The following is a 22,176-nucleotide window of genomic DNA, read 5'->3' as shown; positions in this document are numbered from 1 at the left end:
CTTTGGAATTCATGTAAAAAGTAGGAGAGAACTGGCTCCACACATGTGCCTTGGCATGTGGTACTTTTGTGTGTGTGCACACACATATGCATTTGTGAATGTGTGTGTGTGTGTGTGTGTGTGTGTGTGTGCGCGCGCGCGCGCGCGTGTGTATAAAATGAAGTGTTCAGTTATGGCCTTTGATGGATAAAGGAAATACAATGCAGACTGCTGAACTGTGGCAGAGTAGAGTAGGTGATAGGATATGTTAGGTAGACAGTTTTGCTTTGGGGAATAACAGAAAAACCAGGCACCGTCATGAAACTGCAAGTCAATCAATCCACTGTTAGATAAATCTGCTACAGCAGGGAAACTGAGGTAAGAGTAAGATCCAGCGAATTATCGTATCTTACCTCGATCTCTATACAAATAGCAGGAGGTCATTCTTTACACAGAGCAGATAGGGGTAGGGGATAGACCAATTTCTACCAGGGGGCTTCTCTTGAAATCATGTTGATCCCGTGTTTCTTCTTATTTCCAGCGGATGATATGGGCTTAGGAAAGACTCTGACAATGATTGCACTCATCCTAACGAAGAAGAATCAGCAGAAAAGCAAGGAAAAGGAGAGAAGCGAGCCTGTGATGTGGCTTTCCAAGAATGGTAGATATAGCCCTTCTGCCATTCCCAACCTTATCTGAGCCAGCAGAGGGAGGTTTTAAGCTAACAAAGGATAGCTTTGGTCACATCTAATTAATCTGTTATAAAACCAGTGTTGGTTACTTTCCTGTGTTCGTTCTTTTTTCCTTCCTTCCTTCCTTCCTTCCTTCTTTCTTTCTTTGACTCTGGAGTTTTATTCAGTGGGTCTCTGGGTTTAGAAACTGTTGTTGGGCCTCCTGTTGGTGCAGCAAGGCTTATGCTGTCATGGAAGCACTCAATGGGGCGATGGGAACTTGATCTTGCAGTCATGAAACTGCTTGATGCCCAGCTGGCTACAATCTCTTTTACCTTTATGATCTTGAAGGAGTACTCATGGGTACTGAACATGGTTTCACACATGTGTGAACATGGTGTGAACCCGCCAGTGATGGTTAGGTTCTGGTGCTCCTGGTGCATGTTGTGTGTGCCAGAGTGGGAGTCCTAGCACAGCCAGATGCCGAAGTTCTTCACATGCAGTGCTCCTTCTCAAACACTGCCTGCAGTACACTGTCTCCCTAGAAGACTTACTTCATCTTCTTCACCTGTGACATGAGGTACTAGAAATGAGGCCTGGCCACCGCGTGGTTGGGTGCAAAGATGCACATTCAGTACAGTGGTGCAGTATGGCACTTCGGAGTGGGCAAGCAGCACCCTGCCTTGTCCTCCTGAAGTGTGCCTGATACCTTCATGGTGGTCTGTCCTCATTTGCCGCCATTCCTCTTGTGTTATTTCTGATGCTGGGTGTGCAGTTATAAATGACTTCTCCCTTTTATTTAAATTTAGCTTGATCTGGGATTCAAAAAAGTTTTCTGGTGGTAGGTGAGGTCCTAGAACAGATAGTTCAAGCATAGTGTTTTCTGTTGGTGCTGGGTATAAACTCCCAGGTAATATCCAAATTAAGGCACCTTTTTAAAGATGCATATTCTGTTTGTTTCTTAACTTTTTTTAAAATATAGCTTTATGCATATTTTATGTTGATACATGTTATCAGTAAATACCATGTAAATTACTGTGAACATGAGCACAGTTCTGCTTTGCTAATGTGGCCAGAAGCATGTAGCTCTCTCTCAGGGCCTGTGGTACACACTGTTGCAGCTGGGCCCCTCACCCTGCATGGCGTAACACACACACACACACACACACACACACACACACACACACACACACACACACAATGAGAAACAATGGTACTAAATACTGTGTGCCAATAGATGGTTACAAATCACATTTGCAAGGCTGGAGAAATGGCTCAGAGGTTAAGAGCACGGGTTGCTTATCCAAAGGTCCTAAGTTCAATTCCCAAGAACTACATCATGGCTCACAACCATCTGTAATGAGATCTGGTGCCCACTTCTGGTGTACAGGCATACATGGTGGCAGAACATTGTATACATAATAAAAAAAAATCTTTTAAAATAATCACATTTGCTTCTCTTAGGAGAGGCTTTTTCTACTCATTTAATGCATAGTAATTTGTATTTATATTTTAATGTAAAAATACATTAAGTTATGGTTTTACATAGAAAAACACAAAACAATAATTCCCGGTAGTGAATCGTCTCAGGAGTCCTTAGGAGAGGACCTGCTTCCACCTCTAGCCATGTGAAAGAGCATTGCTTTTTAGACTGGGTCACAACTGCCCACTTTGCTCCCTGTCCTTAAACTCATTCTAAAGTAAATAATCGTTTGGTTTAAAAGACCGTCTCTTCCATTTTCTCTTCTGTTTGCTTTGTGTAGAAATGAACCAGTAGTTAAAAGTACTGATTGAAGGGGTAATGTCATCGTGTTCAAGGCTGTTCAGCGACTGTAACTAGGTATTGATTTCTTCCTCTAGACTCCTCTGTCTTTACGTCCAATGGAACACTGATCGTCTGCCCTGCTTCCCTGATCCATCACTGGAAGAACGAAGTAGAGAAACGTGTGAACAGCAACAGACTCAGAATCTATCTCTACCATGGGCCAAACCGGAGTCGGCACGCAAAAGTGTAAGTAAGTCAGAAGTGCCTGGACGAGTCTGCAACCCACATCGGGAGCCCGTTTGCCTTTCTGCCTGCCCGATTCTTTGGGGCTAGTCCTATGTGTGGAGACAGTTTTCAGTCTTAACTATCAGGCAGCTTGTGCTCAAACGCATCTCAGGGTTTAGTGGTTTCACTTTGCCATTGCTGGTCACTCTCCCCAGCGAAGGCTGCAGTAGGAGGAGCTTGCAGTACCCGAGTTGCCTGAGGTAGCAGCCACGTTGCCTGGTAAACCCTGGGGAATGAGGAAATGTCAGGGTCTCTCTTGGGCACTGAAGGCCTGAGGCTAGAACTCATCTCCCATTTCCCTGAGTGTGAAAGGAAGCACTTAGTCTGACGCACAGTCTTGGTAGCGCTCTGTCAGTTACCTGCTGCGGGCTGTGTGGATGTAAGTATGCTTACAACTGTATTTTCAGACATAGACTGTCAGTAAGGTTAAACGAAAGTGTTTTAGATGCAGAATTGTTAGACTTAACTAAACATTCTTGAAAGGGAATGCTTGGGAGGGAGAAAAGATCACCCCAGATGGCAATCTTTAGGTTTTGGATTTTGGGGGTGGTTTTTGTTTATTTTTGTTTTTTTTGTTTTGTTTTGTTTTGTTTTGTTTTTTTCTAGTGCTAGGACTCAAATACCTTGAGCATTCTGGGTAAGCACCCTAACACTGAGCTACAGCCTGTTAACTTAAAGGAACTTCCAGAGGACCCAGGTTCAATTCTCAGCGCCCACATGGCAGCTCACAACTGACTATAACTCCAGTTCCAGGAGATCTGACATCCTTATACAGACATACATGCAAATAAAACACTAATGCATGTAAAATAAATGAATAAATATTTTTTTTAAAAAACCCATGCCTTTAATAAGAACCTTTTTGTATAAATAATATAGAGAGGATGAACTGAAAGCTTACTACATTTTCCTGCCCAAAACTAACTTAATGGGTTTTTACAAATCTATTGTAAAGTCATAGCAAGAAGGTACCATTGGCATGGCGTTGACAGTGCTTTGAGGAGTTCTTTTTTCTTGGAGACCTGAGCATCGCCTACTTCAAATCATTAAATATCAGTTTCCAGCTCTGCCCTACTTTCTATTCTGGTCAGGTCATAGCAAACTTAATATGACTACAGCTAGACATTTTCCTTTCTGACTCAGTGGATGGCTGCTGGGGTGAACAGTCTGTATAGGAAGAATGATCACATTAGTAAGAGCTGATAGAAAAGTCCACCTCATATTTCATACATACACACATACACAGAGAGAGACAGAGCTCATGTGTGTACCAAGTACATAATTAGTTGATGTCAATTCTGCTATCCCTTTATTTTTTTTGTCCCTAAGTTTGTTTTGTTTTTGCAGTCCTGGCAATTATACTGAGAGCCTTGAGCATCCTGGCAAACACCCTACCCCTGAGCTATTTTTTCTCCCCAGCTCCCTAGGCCTTTTTATAAAGAAGCTGCCCCTGCCCCTGCCCCTGCCTCTGGCAGGTACCAGGAGGAATTGTTTACTGTTTGCTTTTTGTATCCATGCAGACTCTCTACATATGACATCGTGATTACTACTTATAGCCTTCTGGCCAAGGAGATTCCTACAACAAAGCAAGAGGGAGAGGTCCCAGGGGCAAACCTCAGTGTGGAGGTGAGACTTAGGGGTGCCAGGGAGGTAGAGGAAGGGCTACACATAGTCTTCCTGCACAGAGGCAGTCCACCCGTGGAACTGAGTCCTCCTTCCCTCTGCTCTTTTCTATTCTGGACAAGCACCCCAGTGGTAAATTCATACTTGGCACAGAGTTCAGCTACTTTTTACAAGTAAAGAAGTATACACCATGACTGTGGTGATAATAATCACACGAGTGCTAAAGAGTCTCACATGCTATTTTCATCTTAGACTACCTGGAGTATACGTTTTGCTGTTCTTTATGTTAGACTGTATGGAGTATATGCTCATGCACTGTTCTTTATGTCTTTATGCACTAACCTGTTACTGCCTGCCTTTCTTCTATCTCCCAGAAAAGAGCTCTACAAATAATAGGGCTACAGGGGTCAGAAGCTAAACAATACCTTCTTCATTTGTAGGCAGATTCAGCAGTCCTGTCAGCTATTTCACAGGCTTTCTTGTACAATTTTGAGGGGATTTCTATATTCTGGGTGATTTATAGAATATCATTCCAGCTCAAACCAAGCTCAGTGCTTTTCTATGGCTCTAAGAGAAAAACCCAAATTCCATTACGTACTGTCTCAGGTATCGTGTAGTGCTGGCCTCTCCTCTCTTTCCATCTGCGTCCTCCCTGAGGCACTGTATCTTGCATGCCGGCACCCCTGCCACCCTCTGGGCTTCCCTGAGTCATGTGCTTAGCTACCTCCCTTTTCTCAGGAGCAGTTTCCTAACCAGTTTCAGGAAGCCTTTCTGAACTGCTTTCTCCTTGGCGTCTGGATGCGGGCCTCCTGGCACCTTGTGCTCCCATGGTTGTAGCTCTGTTCAGTCAGCTGGTGTGGAGGCTCTGCTGGATTGGGGGAAGCCTCCACTGTCCTGTATTGAGTGACTTCTGCATAGACCTCATGCTCTCATGACATTTTTCTCTCTTGCTAGAGTTTGAGCTCCTGGAGGGTCTGAGCTGGCCTTTCTGTTTTTGACTTAGCATCTTACACCTAAAAATTGGCATATAGGAAGTTTTAATAAGTTTAGTAAATACTGGCTGAGCAAATTTTCAACCTTATACCTAGTTTATTCCTGACTAAACATTATTAATGGTGCTGCTGGATGTGGGTGGAGGGAATAAATGGAAACTTGGGTATATTCTGTTTGGAGTAACCAATTATTTGAACTTTTTGAGAAGGTCTGTGTTTGGTTTCTAACCATAGTTGAGTGGAAGAGTCTAGGTAAATTAGAAGGTCTGGGTGGACCCTCAGGTGACGTCCCCTCCTCTTGAGGACACATGCATGTTCCCACACCGGTGTTGGATGCTACTCTGTTCCTTCCAGGGTATCTCAGCACCTTTGCTTCAGGTAGTCTGGGCTCGGATCATTTTGGATGAAGCTCATAATGTGAAGAACCCTCGAGTCCAGACATCCATTGCTGTGTGTAAGCTCCAAGCCCAGGCCCGGTGGGCTGTCACTGGAACCCCCATTCAGAACAACCTGTTGGATATGTATTCACTGATGAAGTGAGTGACCTCTTTGGGGTCACATTGTGACCTTGTCCCTGTTTATAACCCTTCATCATTTATTTCATGCCTTGGGATGAAGCTCTGGTGTGTCCAGATTATCTTGTGTGGCAGGTGGGGAAAAGAATGAATATTCATGATGAAGTATCAATGATTCTTAGGTTGATAGAGTATTTTGTGCAGACATACAGAGCAGCTTGAATGAAAGAAAACTAAGTCACTGTTCTTCAGTTCTGTGGCTGCTTTAGGTTGCTTGCTTTAAAATGCATGGGCCAGGGCAGGACTGCAATGTATTTGAGGCAAATAGAAAGGAATGCAGACTTTAAAATGCTAACTTTTTAAAAGTGAGCCCATAAAAGTCTTTGGAATTTCTTTGCTAACATTGATGCTTTAGTAATAAATTCTAGCTGTTGTTATACATCCTGTTGGGGCTGTTTACATTGTTCCTGTAAACTGCACAACTTTACAATGTGATTTTCCTTCCTGACGGGCTTTTGGCCTGTCAAGCAGACCTTGCTATGGCTTTCATTTTCAGGTGGGATGGGAGCACAGGGCAACAGTTCTGATTTGTTTTCCTCTGGTGTCTTACTTTGGACCCTGATCCCATACTCTCCCAATCTCCTTTCCTACTTTGTATCTTTCCTGGCCCCCCAAAAGGTTTCTCCGCTGCTCCCCATTTGATGAGTTCAGTCTTTGGAAGAGTCAGGTTGACAATGGTTCAATGAAAGGAGGAGAACGTTTAAGCATCTTAACCAAGAGCCTTTTGCTGAGGAGAACAAAAGACCAGCTGGATGCCACTGGTAAACCTCTGGTAACCAGATCTCTGCCTATCCCCAGGGAGGCCTGGGAGGGAAGGTAGACCACTCAGTGTCAGGAGCCTCCTTTTCCTTCTGGGGAGACTCCAGAGTCCCCAGTGCTGTGCAAGCTCAGTCCTTCCCAGGGAAGAAATGACTGCAGAGCAGAGACTGGTGCAGCAGGCCAGCGTGCTAGGGGGTGCTGAAGTACTCGGTGGTTTACAGGACTTCTCAGCAGCCTCCTTTCCCATTCTCCAGGTGCCACTGCCTGCGCGCAGGTGCCAGCTGCACCGGTTAAAGCTTTCTGAGGACGAGCGGGCCGTTTATGACGTCTTTCTTGCAAGGTCAAGGTGTGTACCAGGAAGAAGCACCTTCTCTCACGCTTTGTTTTTTCTTTCTCTAGGCTTATATTTCCTTAAGTTTCACATAGGATAGTAATATGTCACATCTTTATTTTCCCAGAACCCCCCAATTTTATAGTTCTTATTAATTTCTTTTTCCCTTCCTCTTGTCTTATCTCTGTCTCTCCTACACACTGAAGGCAGAATTTTGACCCCACTTTTAATTGTCTTCTCTACATAGCAATCAGAGGTTATAGAATCTGTCTGGTCCTTTTGGGATTGGATAATATATTCGATAATGACTCTCTTTGGCCTTTGACCTACTACCCAGCGTCTCATTGGAGTTTAAATAACCAGCTTTGGGATCTCACTGTTTGCTCTCTGCACCTTCTCTAGAACCCTTGTCATTCTTCACTTACTCCTTCCCATGTGCTGCTTTCTGTTTCCAGGAAGATTGTGCCTTTTGTCTTTTTATACTTTATACTTACTCTGCATTTTTTGAAGTTTTTATTTTGTAAATAATAGTAATTATTATTATTTTGCTATGGCCCATGTTTCCTATGAGCTGGACATCATTTAACCAGTACATTCTCTATCCTGCCCAGGCCCCACACCAAGGTAAGAGTGTGGTGTTAGTGGCTGTAATGTGTGCGTTCTGACAGGTCAGCTCTCCAGTCCTATCTGAAGAGACAAGAAGGTAGAAGCAGCCACCATGGAAGAAGCCCTGATAATCCATTCAGTAGAGGTAAGCCAGGGGATACTCAACTATGAATAGCTATGAAAGGAAAGTGGGATTTCTAGTCCTTAAAGTAACAAACATTATGGGCCCTGGGTATCAGAGAGACCATATTTTATCAAAGCTTGTTAAGCCAGAGAAATACACACTGATTTGAAAATGTAAGGACTTCGTTTTGTTTTCTAACACACATTTGTTATTTAAAACACAGGCTTGCCTACAGAGAAACCCAGTCTGTCTGTCTGTCTGTCTTTCTTTCTTTTTCTTTCTTTCTCTTTTTTAAGACAGGGTTTCTCTGTATAACTCTGGCTGTTCTGGAACTCACTACTCTGTAGACCAGGCTGGCTTCGAACTCAGAAATCTGCTTGTCTGTGCCTCCCAAGTGCTGGGATTAAAGGCTTGCACCACCACATTTCATTTGACTTCATAAAAGTATGTTTTAGGGCTATCAAGCAAGCTCAGCTGACAAAGGTGCTTTGTGCCAAGCCTGATAGCCTGAGCTCAACCCCCAAGCCCCTCGGTGTACAGGCTGTCTTCTAACCCTCACGTGGATGCCTCGGCACACACACCACCACCACAAAGGTTTTGTTTGTTTAAGTTTATTGAGTGTCAGGTCAAACAGTGTTTAACTAGCTTGACTCAGGTCAGTCCTTCCCCAGAGCTCCCTGTTTTGAATCTTGTACTGTTTCTTGGACTTATCTTCTCTCCTGCCAGTGGCTCAGGAATTTGGGTCCAGTGTGCCCCAGCACTGCACTGCAGCAGACTCCCAGAGACCCAGCACCGTCCATGTCCTGTCCCAGCTTCTCCGGCTTCGCCAGTGCTGCTGCCATCTTTCTCTGCTGAAGTCGGTGAGAGAGGCCCTGCCTATAGTCACTTCTACAGTTGGCTATAGCTGGGATCCTGCCGTAGCCAGGATCTGCCGTAGCTGGGATCCTGCATCAGGGTAAAGGCTGGTCTGCAGCACTCTTTGTGGGATGGAGAAGAAACGTACTTCTTCTGCTTTGCTTTATATTAATGTGTATTAATGCTCATGATTTCCATGACAAGATACACTTTTTTTTTTTATCGTTTATTTTGTTTTAGACCACAAATGACATTTTGTTAAGGGAAACATTTGTGAGTGTCTTGTCATCTCAGAATGTCAAAAGGCTTTGGGAATTACTGTTGTTCAGTACTGGATCGTATGAAAACTCAAGTACACACTGGAATGTTGCTTTTTTACAAGGTGGAGGCATATCTAGGATTCTAATTAAGTGTGTACTTATTTCAGAAGCTTAGCTCTGTACTTGACTGTCAGTGGAGTGAACTCTGAAAACAGAATGACCATGTAATCCATCGGCAGGTTTTTAACTTGCATCAAGCTTTACACAGGGCCTTTTCTGTAGTGCTGAGATAAGTCATTTTACTGTTGGAAATCAGCTGGTAAGAAGGCTTGACACCTCCACTGTCCTGTGTTCCCATCTCTTCTTTCTTCCAAGGCTCTGGACCCCACAGAACTGGAGAGTGAAGGCCTTGTCCTATCCCTGGAAGAACAGCTCAGTGCTCTGACCTTGTCCAAGGTCGATGTCTCAGAGCCGTCACCCACTGTTAGCCTTAATGGCACATGCTTCAAGGTGGAGCTTTTTGATGACACACGAAGGAGCACCAAGGTACTTTTGTCACCTCTGTGCTTGATGACAGCTGACATTTCCTTTCTCCCTGTGTTGGACATTGTGCATGTGGGAAGAGCTTATGAGAGGAGAGTTAGACAGTTAGATCTTAGATCCCCTTAGTCTTAAAGCCTCACTTGGTGAGGAGAAGCCCAAAGCCTTCATTCTCTTTTCATGCCATGTGGGGTCCAGGGATTGAGCTCCAGTTGTCAGGCATTCAGCAAGCACAGTTCCCTGCTGAGACACCTTACTGGCTCTTGGTTAAAATTTTAGAACTTGAGCCTGGGTATTTACCATAAATAACTGGAAAATCGGAGCCCTGTATGCGAGTAGATTATATGCTGTAGCATCGTTAGAGTTAGCTGTTGTGGCCTTACCTAATACTCGGGGAATGTTCACATGGCTTCTTAACACAAGGCCATGAGTAGACTCAAACCATGTTAGGCTTCGTGTATGCAGGGACCAGCTTAAAGCCAGCAAGGCGCTTTTGCTTTCTTCTGTGACTGTCAGGCTAGAACCTCGCCTCTTCCAGCAGTAGTTTAGCGGCCAGAAGCACAGGCAGGAACCAGACATGCACATGTTCAGCTCCTCAGAGGATCTGACGTCCTGAAAGCAAAGGACGGTTACTAAGCAATGATTGTGGAGTGTGATCAGAACCATGGCACTGGAATGTAGCCCACACTAAGTTGGGGAGGCTTTCAAAAGTAACACTCATCACACCCCAGCAACATGGCTAAGTGAGACAGGAACAATGACAGTACCAAAGAGACATGCTAGGGTGAAAGAGAGTCTCCTGGGGTCCTGGCCCTAGCAAAGAACTACTGGCAGCCCAAGACTGCTGCTGAGAAATGGAGCAGCCTCTCCCAGTGCGAAGTGGTTAGCTGTAGAATCAGATATATACAAGCCATACTAAAGAGACTAAGTAGGTTACGCTTATATATTTATGTATACAGTAATAGAGGCCATTAGTATAAGAGAGAGTGGAGGGTGCATGGGAGAGGCTGAAGGTAAGAATGGCAAAGGAGAAGTATTTAAAATTAGAAGAAAAAAATCTGAAGCAAAATTAAAAAATAAAAACCATGACATTAAGCTGGCATGGAAAATGATACTCTAGGGACCAGATGTGGCCTATCGGGTAAAGATGTCAGCATGATTGACATGTCCTTTGAGGAGTGCATAGTGAGGAATGGCCAGCGCAGAGGCCAGAGCAGCATGGACACAGCCGGTCATTTTAGATGCATAGGCTTTATCTTCATTAGGATGTCATAAGAGGGGGAGGGTGGCCTGCTTACATTTGAAAACCAGCTTTCCAGCCACAGGAGAGGGAGTAGACAAGCCAGGCCAGAGCAGAGGCTGAACTGGAAGTTGCTTCTGTCATTCAGGGAGAGAAGTGAAAAAGCAAATGACCTAAACTGCAATGTTATGTGGCCTTTCCCAGGTGTCTTCTCTGCTGGCAGAACTGGAGGCAATCCAAAAAGGCCCAGGGTCCCAAAAGAGGTAAGTGACATCTCACCACTTCTGCAAGGGAAGTTGAGGATCTCAAATCTTAGCTTAGGTCATGCCTCACAGAACACACACAGGTTATGGTATAAATTCCCATATCTTCTAATTAAAATACTGTGATGTGTATTGAATGAGATTCCTGGCTTACCCTAGCCCTGAGGATCTGGATAAGGTGATCTCTGAACAGCAGAACAGAAGCATGAGGGGAGCAGGGCAGGGCAGGGCAGGGCAGGGCAGGGCAGGGCAGGGCTGCCGCTGAGCTGCTTGCCTGGGGCTTAGAGTCAGGCTTGTACTGTCCTTTGCTGTGTGTCACATGTATAGTGTTAACACATGCACACAGATACGACTGTATTACACAGACGAGTTTGTAGACATGAACTAGTTCCTTATAAAATTGTTGAAGCTCTGGTTAAGACACGAGTCAGGTGGTCACAGGACGAGTAGCTACTGCCCCTTTCTGCAGGACCACAGGTTTCTGTATGAACACTAGGACCCCAAACAAAAGGCAGCAGACATCATTACTTAGCCTAGCCAGTCCTTTTTTTCTGAGTAGCACCAAATGAGAGTGATGCTTAGAAACAGACGGATTATAAACTTACACCAGGACCTTAAATCATGTGCCTGTATTAGCTTCATGTCAATACTAGGAAAGGCCTCACAGGAGGCTCTTAAAAAGGCGATAGACTTTTAGTCCGTGGCTCCAGATGCTTCAGTTATGACTGGATGCTGCCATTGGCTTAGGCTGAGGGGTATCGGACATTCGCAGGGGTACATGTCCGAACAAGGCAGGCAGCGGGAAGAATAGGTGAGTGCTGCAGTCTCCTGAGGTCTGCCTCTTCCAGACTGCCTCATTCACAGCTCCCCCCCCCCACACACACACACAAACTGCCACCCCAGGACACTCTGGGTCCCAGGGGGACACTCCAAAGCACAGCATGACCTTGCCATCAGGTATCCGTTTTCTTGTGTACATTTGTAACTAATGTTGAGGCTAGTGGGTTACAGAGACTGTTTAGTCCTTTAGTTTTGTTCTCTCCTCTCTAGTGTCATTGTCTCTCAGTGGACCAGCATGCTGCAGGTAGTAGCACTGCACCTCAAGAAGAACCGACTGACTTACGCCACCATCGATGGCTCTGTCAACCCCAAACAGAGAATGGACTTGGTGGAGGCATTTAACCACTCCCGGGGGCCTCAGGTAGGAACTGGGCGCAGCCCGCCTATGCAACCGAGGAACAAACTGTTCTAAGTTACAAAGCAGCAAAGTGTAGCAGCTTAACTTAAAAAGTATTCAGCCTTGATCCCTCCAGTGTTTGTAAGTTTTTAGACACTTATTGCAGATCTGTGCCAAAGTGCACAAATGATCTAAAGAGAGTAACTTAACTGTTACTAAGTAAATAAACTGACTATCCGCAGGGCAGGCTGGGGTGGGAGAATCTTTGCAGAGCAGGAAGCCTTGCAGGGTACCTGGCTTTTGATGGGAGATGTGGGAGAACAGGGCCCTGACATAGTTAGGGATTTCGGAGGTACTAGCTGAATGGAAGGAAGGATAATGTAGCTGTAATGCAAAGTCAACCACCCAAGGATCTGAATTACAGTGTTCACATACTTTGGCGGCTGACTCTCATGTGAGACGGCAGAATTTTTTCAAAGGTGAGGTATGAAAAATGGCAGGTTAATGATGCAAAACATTACACCATGGGGAAATTTGAAAGGAATGTGTTCCCTGTGTGTTTTGACCATTTTGAACCAGAGCAGGAAAGATGCTGGCTATCTCTCCTTCTGTTCCTACAAATACCACCCCCAAACACCCCCATAAGAGACAGGGCGGTTTGAGCCTGTGTTTGGAGGTTTCAGTAGTCTTGCTTTTAGGCTTCTGTTCTGGGCAGGTATCATGGCAGGAGTGTATGGAGGGAAACAACCGCACATCTCGGCGGCAAGGAGGTAAAGAAGACAGAGTCAAGGGCCAATGGAAGTGAAGATCAATGACACTGACCCCATAAAGGTTCCACCACCTTTGATCTAGTGCCAGGATGGGGCCAAGTCTTTGCTGCTTGGCTTTTGGAGGAACTGAGGACCCAGACTCTAGCACTGTAAGGCCAGGTGGGTGGAAGTTTAATGGTGTGTTTCCGTTCTAAGGTAATGCTGATCTCCCTCTTGGCTGGCGGTGTTGGACTCAATCTGACTGGAGGAAACCACCTTTTCCTTCTGGACATGCACTGGTAACTTGAGGATGCTCCTGTCCCAGTGTCAGGGAGGGCAGTGGTCAGAGGGCAGTAGTCTGACAGTGTCTTTTAGAAAGTCATGGTGACATTCTGTATGGCCCCATCTGAATGTCATGTAAGGCTGGCTGACGTCCAGTACGGCTGAAGGACCGTTTCATAGCTACTTCATGAATTTATTGTTCATTAACTTAAAAAAATATTTAACATTGTTTCTCCTTTTAAAATGAGCAGCCAGACAGTGGTGGTGATTATCTCTAATCCCAGCACTCAGGAGGCAGAGGCAGGCAGACCTCTAGAGTTTAAGGCCAACCTGGTCTACAGAGTGAGTTCCAGGAAAGCCAGGGCTACACAGAGAAACCCTGTCTCAAAAAGCAAAACAAAACAAAACAAAACAAACAAACAAACAAGGAGTAGAGTTTTGTTTTGTTTTTTCTCATGACTAAGCTACATCACTTAGTTTGATGTCTCTGAAGTACTATTTTCCAGACATCGTTTTTGAGGAATCAGGGAAATCACAGCCTTAGACTAGAAACCTTCCTCCAGAAGGAAGAAGAGGGTTCATAGTTGTGATGGAAATGCTTGTTATAGCCAGCCTTTGGCTTCACAATGTGTGTGCTGCTTGCCAGTCAGTGCCTTGGTATGTGCCACTCCTGGTACTGGACAGGTGGAGGTTCATGGTGCCAGGCTCTGATGTTCTGCCTATGCAAACTGGGGTGCTGTTGCGGGCGGGCTTTGTTTTGCTTGTTCTGCATTCCCAGGGCCTTGCATACCTTTCCTTCTAATCTTTTACTTTAAGATCCCTATCTAGTTGTGCAGGCAAGCCCGGTCTTTTCATCCTCCTGCCGCAGTGCTATAGATAGCTGGGATGTCAGGCCTGCACCAAGATACTTTGTCCCAGGCACTCTTTCCAGGATGATGTGCCTAATTCTCCACACAGCCAATGGTGCAAAGAGGCCAACTTGCTACCTTTGTGGAGAATGTGTGAGTTTACTTAGGATCCTTATATACACAGAAGTTAGAAAAACATGTTAGTAATTACACTAGTCTTAAGATGGAGAAATATTACTCCACTTCTAAAGAGGTAAGAGGAGGTTAATTTAGAGTTGATAAGGAGATTTTATAAGGAAGAGAACAAATTATACCTCTTCAGTTGACTTCATTGAACACTAAAGTTGAAAGAAATATTTGAGACTCTTAACCAGCGCTTATGCTTCCAAGTAGGTTCCGAAGCCTGGTGTTATAGGTAATATGTAGCCATGGTTGCGGCTTAGTACCCTCCACAGTCTGTGCCTCCTAGATGGAGCTGACATTTCAGGAAGTCTCAGGCTCTGCAGGGCACCTAGGTTTCTGTTGCATATCCTTTGTCTTAAGTTGTTTTCTTAAGCCCCTTGAGAATGTAATGACTACTTTTAGCTAAAGCCGCATACAAAAAAGGACTGCCTTTTGGACCTGGCAGTAGGCCATGGTTTGTCAGCCCTGGGTAGGCTGTTGGTGTTTCTGAGTTATATATCTCCTCAAACAGGAATCCCTCACTTGAAGACCAAGCTTGTGACCGGATTTACCGAGTAGGACAGGAGAAGGATGTTGTCATACACAGGTAAGCAAAGGCACCAGTCCCCTTCTCAGCATCTCCCTTTGTGAAAGCCTTCCCTGAGGAGTATTTTCATAGACTGTAAAGGCCTTGGTGGTCAGCACTGATGATGTTGCGCTGGCATACCTAAGGAACTCCAGTCAGGAAGGAATGAAATTGTCTGATATAACCTCGCTGGCCATGGCCAGAGAGCACATGTGTGCAGTGATAAGCCACAGCTCACCGAGGAGACAGCTGTGGAAGGCGTCCTCCATGCCCACCCTTTCCCTGTGTCTTTTTTAAAATTTTAGTATGGCGTAATCTCAGTCAGAAAGAAAAGTTGCAAAGAAATTAACAGAAAGTTCCTGTGGGGGGGGGGGGCGGGTGTCGGTGGGAATGTTGGGAATGTTGGAGGTAATCAAGTTAGGTGATAATTGGTTTTGTCTTTAGCTCTCTTTTCTGGTCATAAGTCACAAATCTCTATTTAGTTTCACTGTCTCCTAACCTTTAACCTGGGTACCCAGATCTCTGCTAAACATCTAAGCCTAACTGTGCAGGTGCTCATCCATCTTCATCAGTTTGTGTGCTCAGATACCTAAGTGAACAGTTACTGAGCACCTGAATGTGCCAAGTAATTACACCCTCCAGGATAAAAAAGCCATGCTGAAATCCTTGCTTCCTCTGCCTCAGTTTGTGCATGTACATTATCTGGGTAAACAGCATCCGCTTATCTAGCATACAGACAGGGACTGGACTCCTTACTCTCCCTCTGCCCATGCCAAAGTCTTTAGCTGTGCTTTCTAAACTTGTAACTATCCTTTCCTTCCATCCCCACTGCCAGCTCCCTTTCCAGCTCTGCTGATTCTTGTCCTCTGCATTGACAGCAGAAGGCTCTTCCTAAGTCATCTGTCTGCTGGGACATGTCACACTCCTTCAGCAGCTCACTTCCTGTAGATTTACTCTCAGTGACTTGGCAGGCTCTTTAATTAAACATACCATGTTCTGAAGCTCGGCCACAGTTTATTCATGGTCTCATTCCCTGGGGTGTGTGCCTATTGTATCCTGTCTAGCGAGCCCTGGTCATCCTGCATGCCTCACATTAAGGGTTAACTCTGATGCAGCCTTCCTTGACGGCCCTACACAGACTGCCTTTTGGACCCTGGACACACTCTTGCTTGGTCACTTCTCATAGGGCACAGTATATGTATAGATAAATACAGACTTAGTCAGTACTTGAGTGACAGCAGGGTGACTTCTTCAATTTGAAAAGCCTGGCTATGCTATAGATTAGCTAAGAAGTTAGATGCTCCGCTTAAAATACACACAGACACTGTCAGAAGGCCTTCTGACGTTGTCAGGATAAGAAGCTGGGTAAAGGTTGGGCCTCTGTGTTTGTTTTAGATAGAAACACTTCCTGCAGTTACCCTCACTTCAGAAAGAAAGTATGAATGCATCACTTTAAACGGACATACTCAGTGAAAGTTGTGTGGATTCTCTACTCTCCACTATCTCAGGGAACCCAACAGTCTTCTTTAAAACCGAAGTGAAGTTTGAAGGCATGCTTTGGTGAGCCGCTCGGGCGCTGATGTTTGTTATTATTTGCTTAGGTTTGTCTGTGAGGGGACAGTGGAAGAGAAGATCTTACAGCTCCAAGAAAAAAAGAAAGACTTGGCAAAACAGGTCCTTTCTGGATCTGGAGGACCTGTCACCAAGCTCACACTGGCTGACCTCAAGATCCTCTTTGGCATCTAGCTTCCTCTGCTCGTGTGTACCAGGGTCCGGAGTGATGCTCTTTTCATGATCCTGGAGTCTTAAGATTTCATCCTACTCGAAGTGAGGCTTGTTCCTATGCTAGGAATTGAGGATGGGTTACCATGTCAACAAACCAGTTAGTCAATCATGTTTATCACTCAGCTTGTGTAATGTGGGCCATAGAAACCAATTGGTTATTTCAGGATTAAGCCTGACATGTTGGTGCGTGCCTATAATCCAGCAAGAAGGTGGAGAGTTCCACTTTGGCCTGTATAGACTCTTTCTCAGAACAAACCACACAGAGCTCTGGAAGGCAGCCATGTAGTCCACACTTCCCAGCACCTGAGAGGGAGGCCAGCCTGGGCTACAGAATGAGACCATGTCTTAGAAAAACAAAGTAAAACCAGTGAAGCTTTGGCGTTGGATGGTCTGGGAAGCTACGTCTGGAAGAACTGTATAAATGCTCAGTGTGATGCTCAGCGAGTCATTACAAGCATAGTGAACACGTGCATGAATGCTGGCACTTTGTAGGCAAAGGCAAGAGGATCTAGAGTCTCAGGTTAGCCTGGCTAACAGTTCTTTAGCAGCCTTCATTCCATGGTAAGACCCTGCCTGTCAAACAGCCTCAGAGCCCTGTGCTGCCATGTTTGGTTTGACAGCACAACTGGCCTTATTACCTTGCCTTTGTAGGCTCTGTCCTGTTTCCCTGCTGGCAGGCTGCTCCTTGTAAACCTCTTGGTGAGCTGAGAAGAGGGTGGATCCGATAACCAACCATCCCTATGTGGCTGGCTGAATCCAGGCAGGTTTAGGGTCAAGATATTTCATATATCTTGAGTTGAGTATTAATCATGGTATCATCTAGCATCTGTCATTTAGCCTGTGCATCATGGTTTCATTTAGGGATATATCAACATCAGTGTGACTGTGTCACTCAGTTTCATCACTGTATCATTTGATATCACAGTATTTCATATAGTATTTGTATTATTTAATGTTTATGGCCATTTCAGTTGCCATTGGCATGTAATGCTGTTGTGTCCCTTAGTTTCTGCCATTGTACCACATTGTGTCACCATTGTTATAGTCTTAATAAACACCTTCGGCAGTGCACAGAGGTGATGCTGTGTGTTCACCAAACCCCACCTCCTTTTCCTCAGCGCACCAGAGAGCACCTGCTGTGGGTAGGGTGTGCATTACTGAGTTCTAGCTGCTGGCGCACGGAGAGGAGTGATGTAAGGAAACAGAATGTCCCAGGCAGCTTTCCCAATGTTTCTTCTTGCTATTTCTGAGAACCTGTGGAGGTACAAACTGAAGAGAAGATGTTGTGGCCTTAGGAAGGGTAAATACTACTAGATCAGGGATTCTCATTTTTCTTTAAAAAATGTTTGAGAATTCATACCATATCCTCCACCACTGCTTTTTCCTCCCAATTTGATGAACTGCTTTTAAACCCACTGAGTCTACACAATGCTGACTGTGTACACAGGGCCATGTACTGGAACACTGGCAGCCTATCAGAGGTCACATCCTTGAGGAAATAACCCTTCCCCAGCGGCCATCAGTCACCAGGAGCTCTTACTATATGGTGTGGGAATTCGTAAGGCCCTCTCCATCCATGCCAGGAATTGGCTGACTTGACCGTATGTGGAAGTCATGTGTTCATGTGTGCCTTTCACATCCAGACAACATTGTGCAGTGGTCTCCCACTGTCTCCAGAAGGATCATGGAGCAGATGCAGAAAGAAGAGCGATTCTGAACCTAATTAGGACCATCAACCATTTTGTCAGAGCTGGTCTTGGGTGTATCTCCTTCACCCACAGCACCTAAACTGTGATGAAGAAATCATCCTTTAAGTCATGTGGACTTGGGGTGTCCGTGTGCTGCCTGGTATACAGTGTGAGACTTCCTCATTAGGAAACCAACTACAGCAGCTCCCATGACACTGCTAACTTCTGCAAGGAAAACAAAGCACTTTCCTGGGAAGCACTACCTCCCTTTGTGTTGGCTAAAGGCATGGGGCCTATGTTCACCAGTCAGGATGCCTGAGACGCTGTGAGCTATTTCACAAGTGGGACCCCAAGGCTGATGAAGGTAAAGATCAGGTGCGCAGGTGGGAAGACTCAACTCTAGGATTCTAAATTCTAATTCTAGTCCTACCTAAAATTCACGTATTGGTCTCCTAGGTTGTAAGGTAGACCTTGTTTTCAGAATTTAACGGCTACAGTAAGATCTCTGATAAAATGAAATGAAGGCAGTAGGCTACCCTTTTGAAGTTATGAGATCAAAGGAGCGATAGGCTCGAGAAGGAATGGCTCTTAGCAAGCATGTCCAAGTCTGGCTTGGCCATTAGCTGGCTGCCATAGGTTAGTCACAGGTCCCGTGGGCATCGCAGCCTTTCATCTGTATGGTGTACTAATTAATATATACATTACATACTCTGCTGAGAATAACAAATATACATGGCTTAACTTACTTTACCTGGCAGTCAGTGATGTCCATCTGCGAGATGAATGCTGCAAATGTCCACTCTAAACGCTGTTTGACAGAGTCCTAACTTTCAAATTTAAGACTTTATCTGGAGAATAGGGAGTCCAACCTACTTTCAAGGGCCACTGAGAAATGCCTATAAGGTAGACTCCTCCTGATACCTGAAAAGACTTCCCTTCCTTTTTCCTGTTCTGATGGCGAGCTAGCAAAGCTTCTTTATTGTATCTGAGGTGGACAAGTGTTCCTACCAAAGTGAGGTGCTAGCGATGTCTGTTGGGATGGACTTTACCAAATGTGTTCTTAAATCTCAGTCCCAAGTCAAAATACATCAATCAAGGCTGTGTGTGGCCTTCTGGTATGCTTCTCAGGTTTGGGTTCACTCATTTTCTTCTGTGGTCCTGGAGGTTGAATCAAGGGGGTTGGCATGTGTATTAGGGTTCTCTAGAGTCACAGAACTTATGGCTAGTCTCTATATAGTAAAGGAATTTGTAGATGACTTTACAGTCTGCAGTCCAACTCCCAACAATGGTCAGCAGCAGCTGTGAATGAAGTCCAAGGATCTAGCAGTTGCTCAGTCCCACAAGGCAAGCAGGCAAAGGAGAGAAAAAGTGTCCATCTTCCTTCTTCCAATGTCCTTATATAGTCTCCAGCAGAAGGTGTAGCCCAGATTAAAGGTGTGTGCCACCACACCTTTAATCCCAAATGACCTTGAATTTGGAGATCTCCCTGTCTTCATCTGGAATTCATAGCCACTATGCCTCAAGATCTCCATACCAAGATCCAGGTCAGTAACTTGTATCTCCCAGCCTCCAGATTAGGATCACAATTCTACAATTCCAATTCTGGATTGTAGTTCATTCCAGATATAGTCAAGTTGACAACCAGGAATAGCCACTGCAGCATGCTACCAAGCACTGGGCTACATTATTTATTTATTTACTTACTTACTTATTTTGGCATTGACAGGTCCCAGGCTTCATGCATACTAGGCAGACACTCTTATGAGTCAAGTTATTATTGTTGTTTCATATATTTAGAGGATCCCTTTAGCCTGGCTGATCTTAAACTTATAAGCCTCAACCATCTGAGTGCTAGGATTAAAGGAATTTGCCACCCTGCATGGCTCACTAATCAATTTCTTTGTAAATGGTGAGTTTGTACTCCAAATCAATGGGCCACACCTCACAATGTAGTGACCTGATTGAGGTGCTGTGCTGAGACCTGCTGATGTCACCGAGCCCTCACGGGAACCTCCACTGCAGGTTTCTTTTCACAGTCGCCTGCCTACTTCATTTGAGGTGACCATGAAGAATCTGAGGTAATGAACTGTTCTAAATCCTTACATGCCATGTAATTACTAGTGACAGTGCTGTGGGACAGCGCTGGAGGCAGCATACAGAGTATAGGTACAGCTGGCAGAGCCACACGAACAGTTGTCACCAAGGCACACATTCTCAAACACCAGGTTTACATTCCTTCATGGAGGCTTAACCGACTCTTCTCATGAATGTGGATCAAATAAGAGTGTCCAACAGCCCACAACCAGGGGGTGTTCTAAGCCCTTTCAAACCCCATCTAGGACTCCTTGACATGCCACTGGGAACAGCAGTAGGTAGAAAGATGCCTTTAGGGGATGTGACCCCTTTCATCGGCTCTCAGTGGCTTCGGGTTTTGTTTTTTTGTTTTGTTTTGTTTTGTTTTGTTTTTGATGGTTTTTTATTTTAATCCAGGGTCTTGCTATACACCCTGCAGCCTGGGCTGCCTCTGTTTCCTGAGTGTGGGGGGTATAGGCACGCTCCACCATGATCTTCCTCCAGTGCTTCACTGTGGCCCCTTGTACACAGTGATATTTCCTCAAAGGTATCGCTTGCTCATGACATCAGTGACAGTTCTCTGCAGGACTCTCAGGTGAAGTCAGATTGTCTTACACCAAGAGGATAATTGTGGGACCACCAGTACCATGTGGCCTGTTCTCTGAAGTCTTGTTTAGTTCTTGAGAGTTGAGTTTATGGAATGGGATGCTATTCCTCTCTCATACAGCTTGTCTTAGTGAGGTTTCTGGTTTTCAGATAAAACATGGACAAAACCAACTTGGAGAGAAAGGGTTTCTTCTGGTTTACAGCTCCTAGGGCACACTCTATCAGTGGGGGAGGTCAGGACAAGAACTGAAGCAGAGGCCATGGAGGAGTCCTGCTTCCTGTCTTGATCTCCATGGCTGTTGAGCCTGCTTTCTTATACAACTCAGGACCACCAGCCCAGGTGGCACTGCCCGCATAAATCATTAATCAAGAAAATGCCCCATGGGCCAATCTGATGGAGGCATTTTCCCAGATGACCCTAGCATCCTGTCAAGGTGACCATCTAACCAGCACACAGCATCAAGCGCTCGAAAAATATAGGAAGAAAAGATGTATGTGCAAGCACAAAGAGAAATAATAGAAACTTGGGATTCTTGGGCATATAATCTATATCAGAATGTTTTCATCAATAAACATGAGATCAGGGCTAATTAGGCACGCTGTCCCACAGGCTGGAGACGAAGTGTAAACAGCCTGTACTAGGGAGGGAACAGGGAACTGCCATGGGCTGTGCTCACTGTCTTCAGTGCTTTCTACACAGCTTCCATCGCTAAGCCTGAGTGTAGGTGGATGTCTGAGAAAGGGATGAGGAGTATTTCTGCTGCTCAGTACCTGTACAGTAACTGAAATATATACCAAGCACCTACTGTGTGCAAGGCTCTGCTGGGTACTCCAATTTTAAGGGGAAGCAAAGTCAAGCCTACCTTCCCGGTGATTAGCATCGAGCGAAAGGCTAGCTGTACTGTGACTTGCTGGTGAGAGCTGTGGTCGAGGACCTGCGTAGTTGAAGGTTCATCACAGAAATTGACCTTATTGATATGTAGGAACTGACACGACCTGGTGGCATGCCACTTCCTCTCTTCTGCTTCTAACTGCTTTATCTTTATCCAGCCACACCTGACACAGGTGAGCATCCTCAGGTGTCAGCCACACCTGACACAGGTGTGCATCCTCAGGTGTCAGCCATGCCTGACACAGGTGTGCATCCTCTGAAGTAAGGGTGAGCACTGATTGCAGAGACGTAGGAGGAGGGATGGGCTGGCCAAGACAGCCAAGGTGTTTATATCCCAGAGGACCAAGACTCGAATTTGTCGCTTTTCTCAGTTGTAATACCAGCTACATCACTTACACCATAAAGCTCTATCTTCAGCATGCACATGAGCACACATTTGTATCCTCCCTAAAAACTCCAC

At 45.2% G+C, this 22,176-nt stretch overlaps 1 protein-coding gene and 1 pseudogene across 1 annotated transcript in view; one reads left to right on the top strand and one right to left on the bottom strand.

The window, feature by feature from the left end:
• The window catches only part of Ttf2 (transcription termination factor 2), a 30,186-nt gene extending 12,701 nt beyond the window's left edge, over nucleotides 1-17,485 (top strand). Inside the window, exons 10-23 of the mRNA XM_021196203.2 lie at nucleotides 521-640; nucleotides 2,511-2,661; nucleotides 4,221-4,326; nucleotides 5,670-5,851; nucleotides 6,509-6,662; nucleotides 6,904-6,995; nucleotides 7,649-7,731; nucleotides 8,437-8,570; nucleotides 9,201-9,371; nucleotides 10,810-10,868; nucleotides 11,919-12,069; nucleotides 13,011-13,093; nucleotides 14,619-14,693; nucleotides 16,274-17,485. Of these exons, the coding sequence (XP_021051862.1) occupies nucleotides 521-640; nucleotides 2,511-2,661; nucleotides 4,221-4,326; nucleotides 5,670-5,851; nucleotides 6,509-6,662; nucleotides 6,904-6,995; nucleotides 7,649-7,731; nucleotides 8,437-8,570; nucleotides 9,201-9,371; nucleotides 10,810-10,868; nucleotides 11,919-12,069; nucleotides 13,011-13,093; nucleotides 14,619-14,693; nucleotides 16,274-16,418 (1,706 nt within the window). The 3' untranslated portion in view covers nucleotides 16,419-17,485. The remainder of the gene's footprint in view (nucleotides 1-520; nucleotides 641-2,510; nucleotides 2,662-4,220; nucleotides 4,327-5,669; nucleotides 5,852-6,508; nucleotides 6,663-6,903; nucleotides 6,996-7,648; nucleotides 7,732-8,436; nucleotides 8,571-9,200; nucleotides 9,372-10,809; nucleotides 10,869-11,918; nucleotides 12,070-13,010; nucleotides 13,094-14,618; nucleotides 14,694-16,273) is intronic.
• LOC110320289 lies at nucleotides 852-1,365 on the bottom strand (annotated as a pseudogene).
• Nucleotides 17,486-22,176: the final 4,691 nt, after the last annotated feature.

This window comes from Mus pahari, chromosome 4 (genome assembly GCF_900095145.1).
Source record: "Mus pahari chromosome 4, PAHARI_EIJ_v1.1, whole genome shotgun sequence".
Taxonomy (NCBI): domain Eukaryota; kingdom Metazoa; phylum Chordata; class Mammalia; order Rodentia; family Muridae; genus Mus; species Mus pahari.
Note: the sequence above shows the minus strand (reverse complement) of the source record. Positions and strands in the feature narration are given on the sequence as shown.